This window comes from Charadrius vociferus, unplaced genomic scaffold (genome assembly GCF_000708025.1).
Source record: "Charadrius vociferus isolate BGI_N301 unplaced genomic scaffold, ASM70802v2 scaffold433, whole genome shotgun sequence".
NCBI classification, from domain to species: Eukaryota; Metazoa; Chordata; class Aves; order Charadriiformes; family Charadriidae; genus Charadrius; species Charadrius vociferus.
The window spans coordinates 503,496-520,217 of record NW_009647846.1 but is presented as its reverse complement, the minus strand read 5'-3'; the positions used below and the strand labels follow the sequence as shown (position 1 = coordinate 520,217).

The following is a 16,722-nucleotide window of genomic DNA, read 5'->3' as shown; positions in this document are numbered from 1 at the left end:
TGTGTTAATGAGCAGCATAAATAACAGCAGCTGAGGCTGGAGAGGGGCAGGAGCATAAATAGCCAAGGAGGGGCTGGGTGGGAAGGGTTTGTGTTGGGTCAGGTAGTGTGGGGCAGCTTTGGGCTAGCTTTCAAGTGCTGATTACAGGCTGTGGGGGTTTTGTTCATGATCTGTAGCAAAGTTTTAATGTCTTACTTAGCTTAAGGCATAAACTATGGCTTTAAAAGGGGGTGTGTGTGTCTTTTTTCTTTCTTGGGTTTGATTTTTTTTGCTAGATGTGTTAATGTTTGTGGTGTCATACAGTGGGTTCTCCTTTGGTGTTAAAGGCTTCAGTATAGTTTCAACAGTGACTCTGTAAGGCTTTTGTTCTCTGAGAGTTAGTTTAAGGTCTAAAACTGATGTGAAAGCTGTTAGAGCAACCCTTCTGAGCTCTTCCCTTGTTTCTTATCAGTTAGCTGCCTAATATACTCCAGCCTCCAATAAAGTGAAGTAACTTGTTTTTCTTTTATAAATAAAAATAAGTTATGAATGTGTTCTCAGTTAAGAAGCATGTATGCAAAGCAGGCAATAGTATAGCTGTTCTCAGAAAGCTAAGCTTGGTTTAACTTAAGCTTTAAATATTTTATTTTCCTGTAAGCCTAGCAGAAGACTCAACTCCAGACTATCTGTAGTATAGGGCTAGGTAAACTTGGTGATGTTTTGGTCTGTGTAGTGAGAAGTAGAAAGAAGTCAACTGTTTTTCCAGATAACCCAGGTGGAAGAAACATTTCTTGAGTTCTCATTCTCAGTGTTACATGGGAAGGAACTTCAAATAATAAGAAAGGAGGAATTTTTTTAAGTTCTTCTCTTTTTGTCTATTCTGTTCCTAGAAGAAGAGGGTCCAGGCTCTCTGGGTTAGCAGCAAGGCAGGAGGCTTTAACTACTCCACCCTATTCCAAAGTAACTGTAGTAATGATAGCTGTTTCAATTAACGGCTGTACAGAGGTTTTCAGTCTTCTTTCATGTCACAGGAAAACAAACCTGTGATGATCAGAGCCGTATTTCCCTTCCCTCTGTAACGGATGGGTAGGGCCAGCTCTGGAAAGTGGCTCACGCGGGGCAAAGAAGCAGCTGGTCTGTAAGAAGGAGTGTCTGAAGGGCTGTATCCATCTGCTCTGGCACCCTTGGGTGCCTTTTCAATGGCACGGGTAACTTCTTGCAAAGAACCTAGTCAGTGTTTTCTACCCAAACAGTTGACTTCAGTTTCCCTGTAAATGCCTATCCTGGCAGGTCTGCATCGGTTATAGGCTGTTATCTACTGAGGTGCATAGGAAGTGGTAGGAGCAATTCTGTTCCCTAGTGTATAGGACACATTACGCAGCTTGTATTGTCTTACTTAGATTATTATTATTACAGGAAAGGCTACTCTTTTTCCTGCTGTTATGGTATATCTTCCAAGTTCCTTCGTATCCAAGTAATTCCTGTCACATTTAAAGTACTGTACAGAACACTTGGAAGCTGTGTGCAAGGCTAGGAATCCTTTCTTCTGTCAGTATTGTGAGTCAGAGGAAAGGGCTTCAATTAAAAAAGAACTAAACATACAATCCTTCTCAAAAAAACTTCCCAAGCATCCTGAGAGAGCATACAACTTACCATAGTTCACACCATGAACTTCATCCCCATGGTGTATAATTTTGGCTCACAAATACAGTGTTTACGGATGACAAAAGAGAGCAGTTTCTGTTCTCTAGAGACTTGTTATTTCAGATAATGTATTTTTCAGGCCTACTGGTCAACAGCTCACTTCTCTGGCTTAAGAAACAGCGTGGCAAAGGCTTTGTTCATGGATACCATTTTGTCAATTCAATTAATCTGGAGTGAACTCACTTTTTAACTACTTATTTGTTCTGAATCTCTTCTACTGTTCATTCCTATTTGTCAAAGCATAATTCTACCCTACAGCAAGAGGAAAATATAGAGCTTACTGACGCAAGGATGGATGCGTTGTCTTTCTGTCTGTCCCATTGATACATATCAGGAACTCTTTCAAGCCTTTTCTGCCCTTAAGGACCAGGTTTCCCTTCATTTCCTTGATTATATATTTCTTTCATATGCTGTAAACACAAAGTGAAGTGACATTTCCTCTCTGTTCAAGACTTGCAGGCTTAAAATTGATTGATGGGTTTCTCTACCTCTCTGATATACTGCCTCCTCTTTACAGATCACTATTTACCTTCTCATGGGAATTTGTCTTAAAACTCTCTTCCTTGAGGAAGAGTTGAGGAAACATTGCTGAGAGCAGGACACTGGTGCCAGCACACAGAAAACTGCAGTGCCTGTGGGTGTGTGGTCACTCCTGCCGAAAGCGGGATGTGAGTCATCTAAAAACTGCTTATTCTTTCAGTCCAGAACAAGACAATTTGGTAGCTATGCTGTTGATATTTCCCCTCTTTAATAAACATTTGTTTTTCCAGTGTAAAATTTCCAATCACCTTCAGCTAGTTATGTTAGGAAACCACAGTTCTTACTCCAAACTTCAAAAGATCTGAAGCAGTTTTGATTTGGGTTCTAACACCCCTGCAGGAGATCTGTGAATGTATATGGCTCAAAACTTGCAAGAGACCACATTGGGGAGAAAAAAAATAGATATCAGAAGATCACTCAAGACCTTCTCACTTCTGGTAGGTACAAAAAGTGTTAGGAAATAATGACAGCAGCAGTGTACATCCATGTTGAAACATCCGTATTGCTCTGTAAATGCTTGTGTTGAAGGTGGTAATACACCTATAAAAAGGAGGAAAAGGAAAATTGTGCCCCATGTTTAGGGTTGTCTTTGATGGGAAGTCTGAAATGTTGCACTAAATGTATTACTGGTTCATTGCTTGTCATCGGGACTTTACCTTCTCCAGAAAGGAAAACCTCAAACAGCTTTATGGTGAAGCAGCAGTAGTAGGCAGTGGCAAGAGATGCAAGGCACTCCCAAATCAATTCCCCAGAAAAATCCTTTCCATTCTTTACCTGAAGCATTGAAAACTCTCAAGCAACCTGATCTAATCAGACCTCCTTTGATCAGAGAGTTTACCTTTCCAGAAGTCCCTTGCAATCTGACTTTTTCTATGATTTTTATGATTATCAGGAAGGTGAGAATCAGCTATTCAAGAACAGAAGACAAATTTTCATGATAAATCTAATGTGTAAAATGCAGGATTCAAATTATAGCATTGAAGTAGCAAGCACCAAAAGTTACTCGGACCTCAAGTGGCTTTAATGTGGGAAGCGTTGCTGTTGGTTGCTCTTCTGCCATTCCATGTCGGTGAAGGAGCTGAGATAACCAGTCGTGTCGGGGTACAGCCTTTTAGACCTTCATGCTTTCTTTGGTTGTGTAACATCCAAAGAGCGGTGGCATGTTCTAGTCCCTCAGGTGACCATAGAATAATAAAAAAGGGCCCCCTAAGAAGTGTAAACCCCCATGTTCTTTAGAAAAATGAAATTCAAATTGGTTGTAAACCCATACACTTCATGCACAAACAAATTCCAGCACTATTCGGGCAGGGAATTGCATAGACTACTTCTCCTGAGCTATAACGGTTGATGTTCAGGCTGTGCGTGACATAGGGCTTATTCAGCATACCTCCATAATGTGGCGGGGCACCACAGAGCAGAACCACTCCTTGTCCTTCTCTGACCGACACTGTGCTTCTTGTTTTCGATTCAAAATTTTCAAGATCTTGAGAAAGAGAGAAGGAGAAAACAAGACCCGGTTATTATCTGTCAGGTTTATACCTGTACCCTGAGCTATGCAAAGCTTATGTAACTCAGGAACATATTCAATAGCGTAATATAACCTCAGTATGTGAGTTGCCACCCTGTATGGAAAAATAGCTCATCCAACCCAGTATCCAGTCCTTTGGCTTTCACGGAACACCTATTTATAAAGCTGTTATACTCTAACCCTGTGAGTTTGCGTTCACAATTCCTAATTGCAAAGCTAGTTTATCATTCCATGACTTTTTCTAGCATTGTTTTTTGGAACTTATTAGGCACTTCATGTACATGTGTAGGAAAAAAAGCATTTTGCATTGTTTCCTTTTTTTATAGAAATAAAAAGCAGGTGTGTTCTTCCGTCTATGCAACTGATAATTAAGTATCATCAGGACTCCCACAGAGTGTGTGTTTAAATGATAATAAAAGTATGTTGTATTCCTAATGAGTCTGTTCTGTCCTAAAGCTGGCTGCACTAAGTAGATATGTTTTAATTGACTCAAATGAACTTTAGCACTGGTTTTAAAGGGAAGAAAGAGGATAATTTCAGTAGGAAATCATATGATGGTTTGGGGAAATCTCCTGTATAAACATGACCGTGCCTATCTCCCCTAGGTGATTTGTATGGTTATTAATTATTTTATTTTTTTTTACTGAACCTAACATCACACTCAATCTCTTCTGCTTTCTTGCATTTCACTAAGATATGAAAGTATTTTTATCAGTCTTATTCCCTTTAAATAATAATTCAGTTACAAAACCTGACACCATAGATGTATTTTAAAAACTGATTATTTACTTTTTGATCAGTTCTCATCCTAGTGAGAAGACACACTACTTTTGTTGGAGTACTTTGGGAAATGATTGCTTGAAATACATTCAAGATGTGTTTTAATATGGTAAACAATATCAGCTTCCCCTTAAAAATCTTTACTCCGTAGTGTCGTATATTGCTGGCATTAAGCTTATGTTATTTACCTTGCTGCAGATTCTTGTTTCAGACTATTGTTCCATTTTTCATCAGCTGAACAACTGCCTGATCCAGAGTTCAATAGAGAGAAACAGTTCTCGTTGGTCAAAGCAATAATGATTACTACCTGTACAGGCTCCGCTATTTATGTCAATATATCAATTCGCTCCCCCTTAGTTGAACTTTACACAGTTAATTTTTCTCTTCCTCCTCTTCATCTCCTGTATATTGGTCTCCTATGAAGACATTGTCTACTCGGAGGTGACTGAATTGAATTAGGCAGCTGTAGCACCTCCTCGCGCTGTCATAGCCACAATAGATGGTATCTGTCAATACACTGGGAAAGTGTTTTAAACTCTGATGTTCTTTTAATTGCCTGCTGGCTACATCTCTGTCTTGCAGTCTGGGTAGTCCAGAGGGACAAAAAAGAGACAAGAAAAGCCAAAAAAAAAGAAAAAAAACAACTGTTTACTTCGTTTTATTCCACCCTGTAATACTAATTGGAAGAGAAAACAGTGGATGGATGTAATGTGACCAACCAGAGTTTGGATTCATACTTAGGAGGTATTTACTGCTCCAGTCACCTAATGTGTAAATTTATTTACCTGTTCTGAAAATTCAGTCTGAGAAAATCTATCCCCTTTCTCCTTTTTCTTTTCTTTCCCATGGGTTAAGTGGTATCTGAGAAGGAGAAAGCCAGCACAAAATATTTGTGTGGAAAAGTGGCCCCTCAGTCAACTGTCAAGACATTAGATGGGAATTTCCTTGGGTTGGCTGCCCTGAGGCTTTGTGCTCTGGGAGAAGGGGACAGCTTTGTACTGAGAAGAAAAAAAAAAGAAAAAAAAAAAAAGACCCTCGAATTTTCCTATTTATTATGTTAAATAGAAAAAAAGATTAGAAAAGAGCAAAACATTCAGATCTTTTATGATTCAAGCATTAGCAACAAAAATGGTCACATTTCCCCTTCCTATCACTCTCCTTGAGCTACTAATACAATGCAGATTGTGCAGTTTCTATGTAAAAATGGAGTTTAATAAAAAAACCCAAACTCTTGGGCAGTATGGAAAATATATATAGTTTAACTAGTGTTTTCCTATGCTTTCTGCTATGGTAAATAAGGTTATGTTTTTGCTGAGAACAAAATTTCACTTGTTATGAGACAACTGATAAAGGAAGGAAAAAAAAAAAGGAAGCGCAGTGCAGCAGCAGCAAAAGGTTTTCATGACAATTCAGAATTAACTGTGTAATACTTTACTGTGAAATTGGAATAGATTTTGGAAAGTCATAAGTTGCTAGTAGCAATTCTTAGTTTAATGACACGATATATCATGGTATCATTTTTACTCTAATTTTAGAAGCTGTATCACCTGTCTGTGTTTCTCCATTAAAACCATGAGAAATATCCCTGACTTAAATAATGAAAAAGCAGTAGTAGGAGATCTCTTATGCGATCCACTACTCTATAATTAGCAGGACCACTTTTGATTATATGTGGGGAAAAAGTTGACTTCACCTTTTAAATCTACACTTTTCAACCTTAAATTGAGTATCAAAATCTGTACACAGGACTCCGAGCTCTTTCACAGCAGGTTTATAGTTTGGTTATACAAAGCAGCTCAGCTTTTCCCAGTGCTGGAGAGAAGATTTTCATCCCATTATGCTAACTAGGGAATCACAGGTATAAAAAAGTAGACATGGAGGCACATAAATGGTCATTTAATCTATTTGTCTGGCCCATGACAGGTACAAGCATGTTATGTCCTTCCTAACAGATACTTACTTAACTCTTCTTAAAAGACCTCTGGGCATAGACATTTTCTTTAGACAGTCCGTTCCAATGCTTGACTCTGAGGACTTCATCACGCTGCATCTTTTAGAAACCCCCACAACCATAAATATAGTAGGCCTAAATGGGAATGATCCCTTTTTTTTTTCAATCTGAAGTTGATTTTGATAGAAAATTGTACAAAATGAATTCATTCAGTATCTCTCTCTGTAATAAAAAATCATTGGATATTAAAAAAACAAAACAAAACAAAACAAACACCACACCTCTAAAAAAGCAAAACAAAGCAAAATGAGTAAAAATAACTCATTAGGGGAGTCAGGTTTCCTTCTGTTGTCATCTTTATTGGACCCTTTCTCCAGTCAGGGAGCATCTCCTATGAAATATTATGACGCCTCATTCAGATGGGATTCAATAATGAGTTATAAAATTGTCTGTCTTTGTTACGTAGCCCAGGGTGATAATGAGAGGAAAGAGGTGGCCCATCAGAAATGATGTTTCTTTTTGCTGGAAGCAGTGTTTTTGCCCAAAAAGGTTTTCGCAGACATTTTTTCCCCTTGTGGGGTTGTGTGTATTTTCAATGATTAATTGCAATCTAAAATGTGTTAAATATATACGTATATATATAAAATAACCTGAAGAGGAATGTAAACGTAGATATGCTACTTTGCTCTTCTTATTTGGAAAACCTGGCCGGTTCTCAAAACCACTTCTCTTTGCCCTGAGCGGGCATTTACACCAACAGAGCACCACCACTCTGTTCTCCCAGTTACCGTTACCTAGCACAGCTTTATAACATAACATGACATCATCTAATAAAGCATAATGTTGCTTGTCAAAAGAGTATCAAATAAGATCGCTAAGATCAGGTGTTTGGCACACATTTAAATTGCTAATACGCACTTAGGAATAGTACAACTATTTAACAGATGGTATATTTGCTAACTTCAGTGTTTCTGCAGAGATCTATAAATAAATTATCACCTAGTTCCCACATAATGCTTTCCATTCTTTGGACTTATCTCACGTTATGAACATCGAGTTCCCTCACGCTGCATTGCTCTCTCAGCTGTGAGTTTTAACAAAAACCCAACTTTTTTTTCCAGAGCTGTACATGTTGGCAGATTACTATTGGTACAGCCCAATTAATCAGTTGGATGTGATAATGGGGTCATGTAGGCTAAGCAAAATGCTCTGGTGAACAAGTGATTCTTCACAGTGAAGAATATATGGACTCAGCTGTGTGTGGCAAGAAGTCATCTTCGGCTGGGAACGTTTGCAGACCTCAGCAAGAAAGGTGTGTGCTCAGAACGAGCAAAACATATGGCATTTTGGGGAAACTGAATTAGAGAATGACAGGGCTTTCTCTGGTGTAAGTGGGAGTACTTGACGTGAAGGAGGTTTTCAGCTCCATTCCAGGTAGGAAGGGAGGAAACGGGGAGGAGGAATGGGTCAGAGCTTTTTTTAAGTCAATACTACTCCACTGGGGTCACAGAAGTTATACTGATTTATGGCAGTGAAGGAGATGGCCTGCAGGACTTCAATGTAGATATCCAATTACAATAAAAACAGAAATTGAGAAGAATAGCGGGTTTGGATGAGGATGAGCATCAGCGCACCTTTACTGAGTACAGAGCTGCCATCGAGAGAGGGGAAGCAAACCCACAATGGTGGGGGAGGTGTTTACCTGAAGTGATGATCTGTGGAGACAGAGACCAATTGTATCTGATACACACAAGTATTTCCTGCTAAAGTACTTGTCTTAATTAATAGGTTAATTAATATGTTTGGCCACACAGTATTTTTTCTTTAGTGTTTTAAAGCTCAGCCCTGACATAAGTCCTGATTGCATCATGAATATATATCTTCTAATTTCTCCACCACCACCACTATTACCCACACATCTGGGGTTTTTTTGTTTGTTTTTTAATATAAAACTGCCTCAAAATAGGTTTAACTGGCACAACAGAACGTGTGAAGACACGGTCAGTTTTCCTGGGATTAGAGAAATACTTCTCAAATATGTCTGATAGGAACAAAAACCTGCTGACCAGTAGCAACTCATTCATTTCAACCTCCCAGTCATGGGTTTGAAATTCCTTGGACTGCTGAGGGATAGGTGTAGCACTTCCAAACCAGTCCGTTTTAAGAGCGAGATAGGACAGCTCTGTATTACCAAATAGCAAACAAGGAAACTGGGGTGTTTTAATATATGAAATTGTTACAGGCAATTAGAGAAAGTCCAATTTATCACCTTGCATAATTACTAACAGTTCATCTGAATTAATGTAATTTCATGCTTTCTTGAACTTTTGATTTTTTTCATAAATGTTTTGTCATTGCATAATCCCAAATATTATCATTGTAATTACTTGTTATTGAAATGTGCGATGAATGTTAAGGCATTAGTAGTAAGAGCACTTTACAAATTAGCTATGCTCCTGAGGACAAATCAATAAAACTTTTCATATTTCCGTGTGGCTGTGTCAAATTGTGATATATCACATTTGTTCCACTTTCTTCTGTTTCTCTTATTTGCTATGATATATTGCAATATGATCAGTGTTACTGGATGGGATGTATCACAATAGAAATTCTCTCGCAGGGAAAAAATTACAAAAATTACAGGATAAAAAATTACAACCTCAGCAGTTTTAAAAAGAAATTTATCGTTACGATTTGCTATAAGCAATTCTAACACCTGCGTTATGCGTTTACAATTAGTTACCTTCACTGGGCTGTGACTTACCCATTGGTAAATGTCGGTCTGAATTCAATGCCCGATTCAGAGGAATCAGCTCTGTTATAGCCACAGATAGAAAAACTGAAATTTATTGGATCTTCTAAATTATCTCAAATTCTGGGAGGTCCCACACCTGGCCAGGTTGGGGTTTTTTCTTCTTTCACATACGTGAAGTCTCAAACTTTTGTTGGGCTAAAACACTTTTAGATACAGGCTGTTCTTGGTGCCAAAAGGTCGTGATCGTCTGTTCAGACCACTGCAGAAGACATCCTGAGCATCTAGCCATGTCTCGTGCTTCTCCTCAGTACGGGTCTGCTGAATTACCATGTAGGAGACTAGTAAAAACCTCTTGCAGATTGGTTACCAATAGGGTGTGTTATGGAAATGTCTGTCTTTCTCCAAATATCTCCCAAAGGAATGGCTAATCTCATTTCCTCCAACTTTCACTGGAAAGTAAACTCCTTTTTCAGCTTTCAGAACTGTAGTAAACTTGCTAAATAAACCCTCTGACAGTTCCTTTGTCTTGATAATAGTGTCAATACATTAATCTTTTCCCTTTACCATCTAATCTCAATTTTTTTTAAATGTTCTGATTGATTTTCTATGAATTCAATTCTGAGATTAAGAGGGGTGTTATCTCTAATTAAGGTGTCTGAAAGCTGCTTAGCGTTTCCCATTTCCTGGTTTTTAAATAGTTTTATTTTCCACTAAACACCTATCGAGTTCTTCTGCTCCTTCCCCCTTTGAAGCACATGTAAGCCTCCACTGTGCCAGCATTGTAACTTCTGCGGGGCTGTAGGACTTGAAGCTGCTTCAGCCAGGATGAGCCTGGGAAACACCTTAGTGTCTCCTTTCACCCGGACAGGTTAAAAATCAAGAGTAATTCTCACTTTTGTTCTATTTTTCCACCTTAGGCGAACACCACATCCCACTCTGGTTAAAAGAGAAAGTTGCCCTCTCCGTCCCCTCTGAAGAAGGCCACCAGGAGAGCCCCGCTCTCGCCCCAAAGCCCTGTTCTTCTATGTCCCGAGGGAGCAGTCTGCCAAACCCAGAGGCAAAAGCACAATCGCTGGATCTTGTCCTTCTCCAAAGCTGCATAATCAACCAAGGACCTTCATCAGTGCTCCTTTATTTAGTTAAATTGCTTTGGAGCTTCTAAGGGGAGAGGTACTGTAATTTACACATTAGGATGCACACAGGCCCCAGGTCTTCAATTCAGCTTAAATGGCATGAATAGCCAATCCAGGCACTAATTTTCAAGGTGGGGAACAATAATTTCTGCCACAGCCTGATTGTCTTTTTCAATTAAAGAGTGAAAATGCCCTTTACAAAGTAATATCAAGCTTCTCTAGAGGCAAAAATGGAAGGTCACAATTAAATTAAACAGGGAGAGCGGGGGCAGGAGGGAAATCCTTAGCTGACTTGATTTTTTTTGTTCATGCACCAAGAAACCCAGTGCAAAGAAACATATGCCATGAAGCTGTAGTGCTGGTCTACAGCTGTTTTTTGTTATTTTTTTTTTTCCTTTTACAGAGTTAGCAGCATAAAATATTAAAGCTCTCTTCTGAACCGAACATGGGACTTGCAGTGAGCAGTAAGTGTTGATGCAGCCTTAGGGCTCTCGCTCTAAACCCCATCTGCAGGCCAGAGGCATATCTGAGGATCTGTCCCTCTCAAAGGCAGGGAGATGTAAGAAATATATTTTTAATATTTTATATTCCTGAACAGTTTTCTCACTTGTCACGGCAGAGTTCATTTGTCACCTGTCATCACAGAGTCGCTTTGCCGTCTGCATGAGTTTTCTCCAGATTGGAGTGCTCTTAAAAACAGATTTCTCCCCAGTCTAAATCTCACTGGCCAGATTTATCCCTGCCAGAACTATGCTGGTTCGACTGACTTACTCCGGAGATGGCCCTGGCTCCCCGTGTCAAAATACCTCTTGGCAGTGCTGTTAACTCTTACCCAAAACCGGCTTCTTTCATGTGTATTTGCCCACGCTCCCCCAGAGACCTGCTTTCCTAGGGAACATGGGGATGGTTCCTGAACTCACCCCTTCCCTTGGACCTCGACCTTCCAGTTGGTAGCGAGCAGCCATGCCTCGTGTCCTGCAGGGACCCCCATTTACCTCCATGTCCAGGGTCCTGCTGGGCACCTCCTTTTAAACAACCCACAGTCTCCCTTCAGGCTATTAATTTCTTTTTATAATGCTTCTACCAACAAAATAACAATCTACGCTCATAATACGAGTGGATGGTTGGGCAGCTGGCCAAGGTCAACCCATGAGAATAAGAGAGAAGTCTGTAGGCAGCAAGTGGCATGTCCTTGTCATTATCTTGAAGCGAAGCATCCTTTTGCTTCACAGTAGATATGAATAGAGTTGTTTACTTCTAAGAAAATCCTATAAAAAATCTAAAGACCACAATGTTAGTGAACTTCACTATAGACAGGATTCTCCATGACACCATGACATGCCCTAACTAGACATCTGTCCAATGCTGCACAATTCTGCGTTCCCAGCATCTACAGTGACATATTATCTGTGCTATTTTCTCTTTCCTTCCAGTGTTAGCTCCAATAATTATCTTAATCAATACCTTATGTAGTGTCTTTCTTACTGGGATCCATAACGAACAGTAGCACCAGTGTGTTATAATTACTCAATGCCTTCTTTGCTTTGGTCTTCACCAACAAGGTCTCCCAGGCCTTTGTGCCTAGAAACAGAGTTCAAAGAGGAGAGGAACTGAGAGTAGTGGAAGAAGATTGACTCACAGATCACTCGCAAAATCTCAGCCTATATAAGTTCATGAGATGAGATGGGAGGCATCTGACGGTGCTGAGAGCTGGCTGATGTCATTGCTGGCTGATTGTCATTATTGACGACAACTTCCTGACACAGGTGATCAAGGATCCAACAAGGAAAAGTGTTCTGCTGGACCTGATACTTACAAACAAGGAAGAACTGTGAAAGTCAAAGGCAGCCTTGACTGTGGTGACCATGAGATGGTGGAGTTCAAGATCCTAAGAGGAAGGAGCAGGGAAAAAAGCAGGACCACAACCCTGGATTTCAGGAGAGCAGACTTGAGCCTTTTCAGAGATCTGCTTGGAAAACACCAGAGGATACAGCCCTGGAGAGAAGAGTAGTCCAGGAGAGCTGGTTGATATTCAAGGATCCCCTCCTTGAAGCTCAAGAATGGTCTATGCCCATATGAAAGAAATTGAGCAAAGGGAGCAGGAGACCTGCACGGATGAGCAAGCAGCTCCTAACTGAACTTAGACATGAAAAGGAAGTGTACAAGAGGTGGAAGCAGAGGCAGGAGACCCAGTAGTATAAAGCTGCTGTCTGATCTTGCAGTGATAGGGTTAGGAAAGCCAAGGCCAAGCTGGAGTTGAATCTGGCAAGGGATATGAAGAAAAAAGGCAAGGAAGAGGGGGCTCCCATGCACTGCTCGGGGTGTGTAACAAATATGTCCGTGCATATTTCAGCCTTTCCCAAATTCCTGCCCAGCCCTTCAGCCCTTCGGAGATCGCGATCCAGCACAGAATTACTTCTCGCAGAATTACTTTGGGCTGTGCCCAGGCACCACCGCTTCATCTCGCTCATCCCAGCTGCAGAGCCGTCACAGACTGGCTTCCAATGGGAACTGCAAGGTTTACCCGAGTGATTGATGTAAAGGATTTTTGAATGTGAATCTTTAAAGTGGGATTTCAGGTGTGGTGCATGTCATTAGTTGTTCTTTCAGCAGCATTTAGAAATGAAGCCTTGCAGCTCAGCGCATTCTCCGTACCAGACGTGGTTTGCCTATTGAGAAAAGCTGTTCCCGAGGCCTTATTCCTTCAGACCATGGAAAGTACCAATGACACAGACTGTTCCTCATTCTTGAACGTGAGCTACAGAATAGGGAAGTTTATCTTGTACCTTAAAAGCTTTTTATTAGACAGAATCAACCTCCATTGCAAGATAACTAATTGACTTAATTATTTTTATTCAAAAAAGCCAGTCACTTATGCCAAAGAATTTAATTCAGTATTTCTTTTTTCCTTGCAAGCCTCCACCTGTAACTTTTTATTTTTTGTCATACCAAAGAATGAAGAAGCTCATGTGGACATCATGGATATTTCATTCAATAATTTATTGGAATCTAAGTCATATTGTCAGCAACGAAAGTAGAACAGAAAAAGAAAATCACCCAGACTGCAAATACAGACTGGTTTTATCCTTCAGAAATATTACGTTTTATCAATCAGAATCTAGCAGCTCTGGGACCTGTAGATGCTTTTTTACCTCCCGTATCTCAATGACATATATTGCTTTTCCAACACAACTTGCAATGGGCTGATTTAGGATGAACACTTTCATAGGAACTACAGAATAGTAAATAACATATAACTAAAAGATAATCTTCAAATAGTTATACATTCCCTCTTACTGCTTTATCTGACTAGCTCCCTGCCTGTAACGCTCCCTACAACATCCCTGTAATGTATGTCTCCATTTCACAGATAAACAATTCCTATACAAGAGGAGTGAGACCCTCTTTTTATAGTACAAGTTTAAGCAACTAACCTAATGGAATAAACCAGCTTTAATAAAAGTGTCCTGATGCAGCATAGCCTGGAACACGGTGGTTAAATACTCCGAGAGAGATGTTTAAAACTGTTTGAGAGAGAAAAAAAATGCGGTTGGGGTTTCTGGTGCTGCTTGGTCTGCTACGACGTTAAATAAAAGGAGAATGATACCACCATCGACTCCAGTTTGTGTGTTTAACAAGAGAGAGGAGGTCGTGGCTGCATTTGGTGTCGATTGATGTTAGATGGGCTCTGAGAACACAGAGCAGACTCAAACCGTTAGGGAATGATGGAGAAAGCAAAACCCCTTTATCATGTAGACGTACCCCTATCTGCTGGTTTTAAGATTTCAGCCTGTTCTTTCCATATCTGGATATTTCCATAATCCATTCTTGTGGTATCTGAACTTTAAAATATCATCACCCTGCCTTGTCCTGTCAGCAAGCAGGTGAAACCCTTCCAGGCTTCCCACTTCATCGCTGTCGAGTGGTGGTTGGTGGCTCCTGCTTGTCCTTAAGCCTGTGAGAGCCGGTGTGTGCACAGACTTCTGCAAAGAGATAAACTCTGGAAAGCTCAACAGAGACGCAGAGAGATGAGTGGAACGTAGTGAGGTCTTGTAGCATTTTTGGTCTTTGAGTGAACAAGCTGTATCGCTTGTAGTCCATTCCCTGCAAATACTCTGCTCCAAGTAGCCTTGTAGGAAACACGGTGCCCCGCTTCAGAGTGGCTAGAGCAGCGTATGGACCCCTTACAGCAACGCATATCAGGTTCTCACCATGTTTTTCCTAATTTTGTGTGGAAGCATTGTGAAAAAATGTGAAAAAAAGAAATTACGCCTGAGGCTGCTGGGTCTGCTCCATGGAGAGCGTCCATTAAGCAAGGAGCTTGATGTAGACTCCCACCATGGGGAACTGCTGCAGAGTGTCGGAGCACTGGCACAAAGTGTCCATAGCAATCAGAGTTGATAAATGAAAGTTCAGATTCTTTTTACTCCAGGCAGAGTTTTGACAAAATATGAGCTTTATTCCCAAGTAATAAACTGAATTCTTGTTATATTTGCTGTTAACTCATTCTGTTCAGAAGCTTGCGTTCCACCTACCCAAACACAGGGAGAGGTGAGTGCTGCTGCTGTGGTTCTGTTGGATTCTTGAACTGTGGTTAAAAGTCCAAAAGGCAATTTTGAGCTGTAAGCCTCTTTAGTGACATAAGGAGGGATGACAGCAGCGCTTCCATCCTGCAGACAGGATCGGTCCGCAGGGAGCGCTGCTGCTGCAGGTTGCATTCTTTTCTCACCTGCTCATGGGAAGATGCAGATCATGAGATGTCACCAGGATCATCAGGAAGGCTGCACAGAGCCTGGAAACAACACCGGTTTGGATTTGATTCTCCACATATCTGCAAGTTGAGATGTGTCTCTGCATTATACGTAAGGAAGCCCTTTCGAAACAGGGAGGTGGGCTTAACGCATTCCTTTGCATTTGTAGGTTATAAGATGATGTGATCAGGTGAAGTCTATGACTTTGCCTGAAGTGTCCCTATAGAGGATAAGGGAATGTAGTGAATGAAATGGCCTCAAGTTACACCAGGGGAGATTTAGGATGGATATTAGGAAAACTTTCTACCCAGAAAGGGTTATCAAACATTGGAGCAGGCTGCCCAGGGAAGCGGTGGATTCACCATCCCTGGAGGTATTTAAAAGCCGGGCAGATGTGGTGCTGAGGGACATGGGTTAGTGGTGGGTTTGGCAGTGTTAGGTTGATGGTTGGACTTGGTGATCTTAAAGGTCCCTTCCAACCTAGACGATTCTATGATTCTATGACTCTACGAAGTAAAACTTTGGGGGATTTATCTTTGATGGTGACCAGTGATAGTTGAGCTCTTCCTCCTATTTGCTCTTCAGTTATCAGTTGCCCACCTCTGAGTGCCGACTGAACGCTAAATTGAGAAGCATATACCTCCTTTTGCAAAAGAAAGAAGTTGTGGTGTTCATTCTTTCAAACTCAGCTGCTAGACAGCCTGATCAGTATGCCAGCCCTCGTGTGCCGTGATGAATTAACAATCAGTTTAAAGACCCAGAGAGCTTTACTCAAGGTGGTAGTTACAACATCTAGCACACCTTTTAATCAAATACAATTGTTACAGAGGGATTTCTGGACACACACAGTACCGCAATACACCCAATCCAGCAGTATGTGTGCCATTTAGACTAAAATTCATGCATGCCCAGACTTTGCAAATTCACACTATCTGATCTAAGTGTATCGATTTTTCCATTTGCTGTTTCAAAGCATATACTACAAGTAAAAAGGGTTATGACACTTTGAGGCATGCTGCATTGCTTTGTGATGTTTGTGTAATTTGTGTGCAGTCAAAGGTAAATAACATGATGAAGTAATCAGATGAAAAGTGGGCTTTCATGCTGGCTGAGCATCTCCCAGGCAGGCGCTCTAACAGGGCTTTGCAAAGGCTCAGACTGTCACGATCTAGCAAAGACTAAATGGACTTGATTGCTTTTAATGTATTTCCCCTGAAACGGTTAAATGCTAATGCTGGACTATTATTTTACGTTTCAGGATAGAAAAATTCTGTCCGGGAGGAATTATTGCCTCTTTAATGTGTTATTTCAGCAAAACTGTGTCGTCTTCTGTCTATCTGACAAAGAGCACCTGAGAGCACTTGGGAGCTACGGGTTTTATTCCAAGTGCTCCAGCACTATCACTCTCATCCACGCTGCTGGGAGCACCTCGTCACTGGCCAAGAGGAGGGACGATATGCGTATTTGGAAAAATGCTATTGAGAATAAGCACCAGGCAAAACCCCTGAGCCACCCCTGTGAAAAACATGAGAATATAGTCGCAGCCCAAAAATGCCAAAGGAAAACCCTTCCTTGGTCTGCGGCACTGAGGGAAACTTTTA

The 16,722-nt window shown here is 40.7% G+C and overlaps 1 protein-coding gene across 1 annotated transcript in view; it reads right to left on the bottom strand.

Annotated features, from left to right (window-relative positions):
* Nucleotides 1-16,722, bottom strand: part of CNTN6 (contactin 6) — a 91,940-nt gene that overhangs the window by 63,090 nt on the left and 12,128 nt on the right. Inside the window, exon 3 of the mRNA XM_009882851.1 lies at nucleotides 3,611-3,706. Coding sequence (XP_009881153.1) covers nucleotides 3,611-3,706 — 96 coding nt within the window. The remainder of the gene's footprint in view (nucleotides 1-3,610; nucleotides 3,707-16,722) is intronic.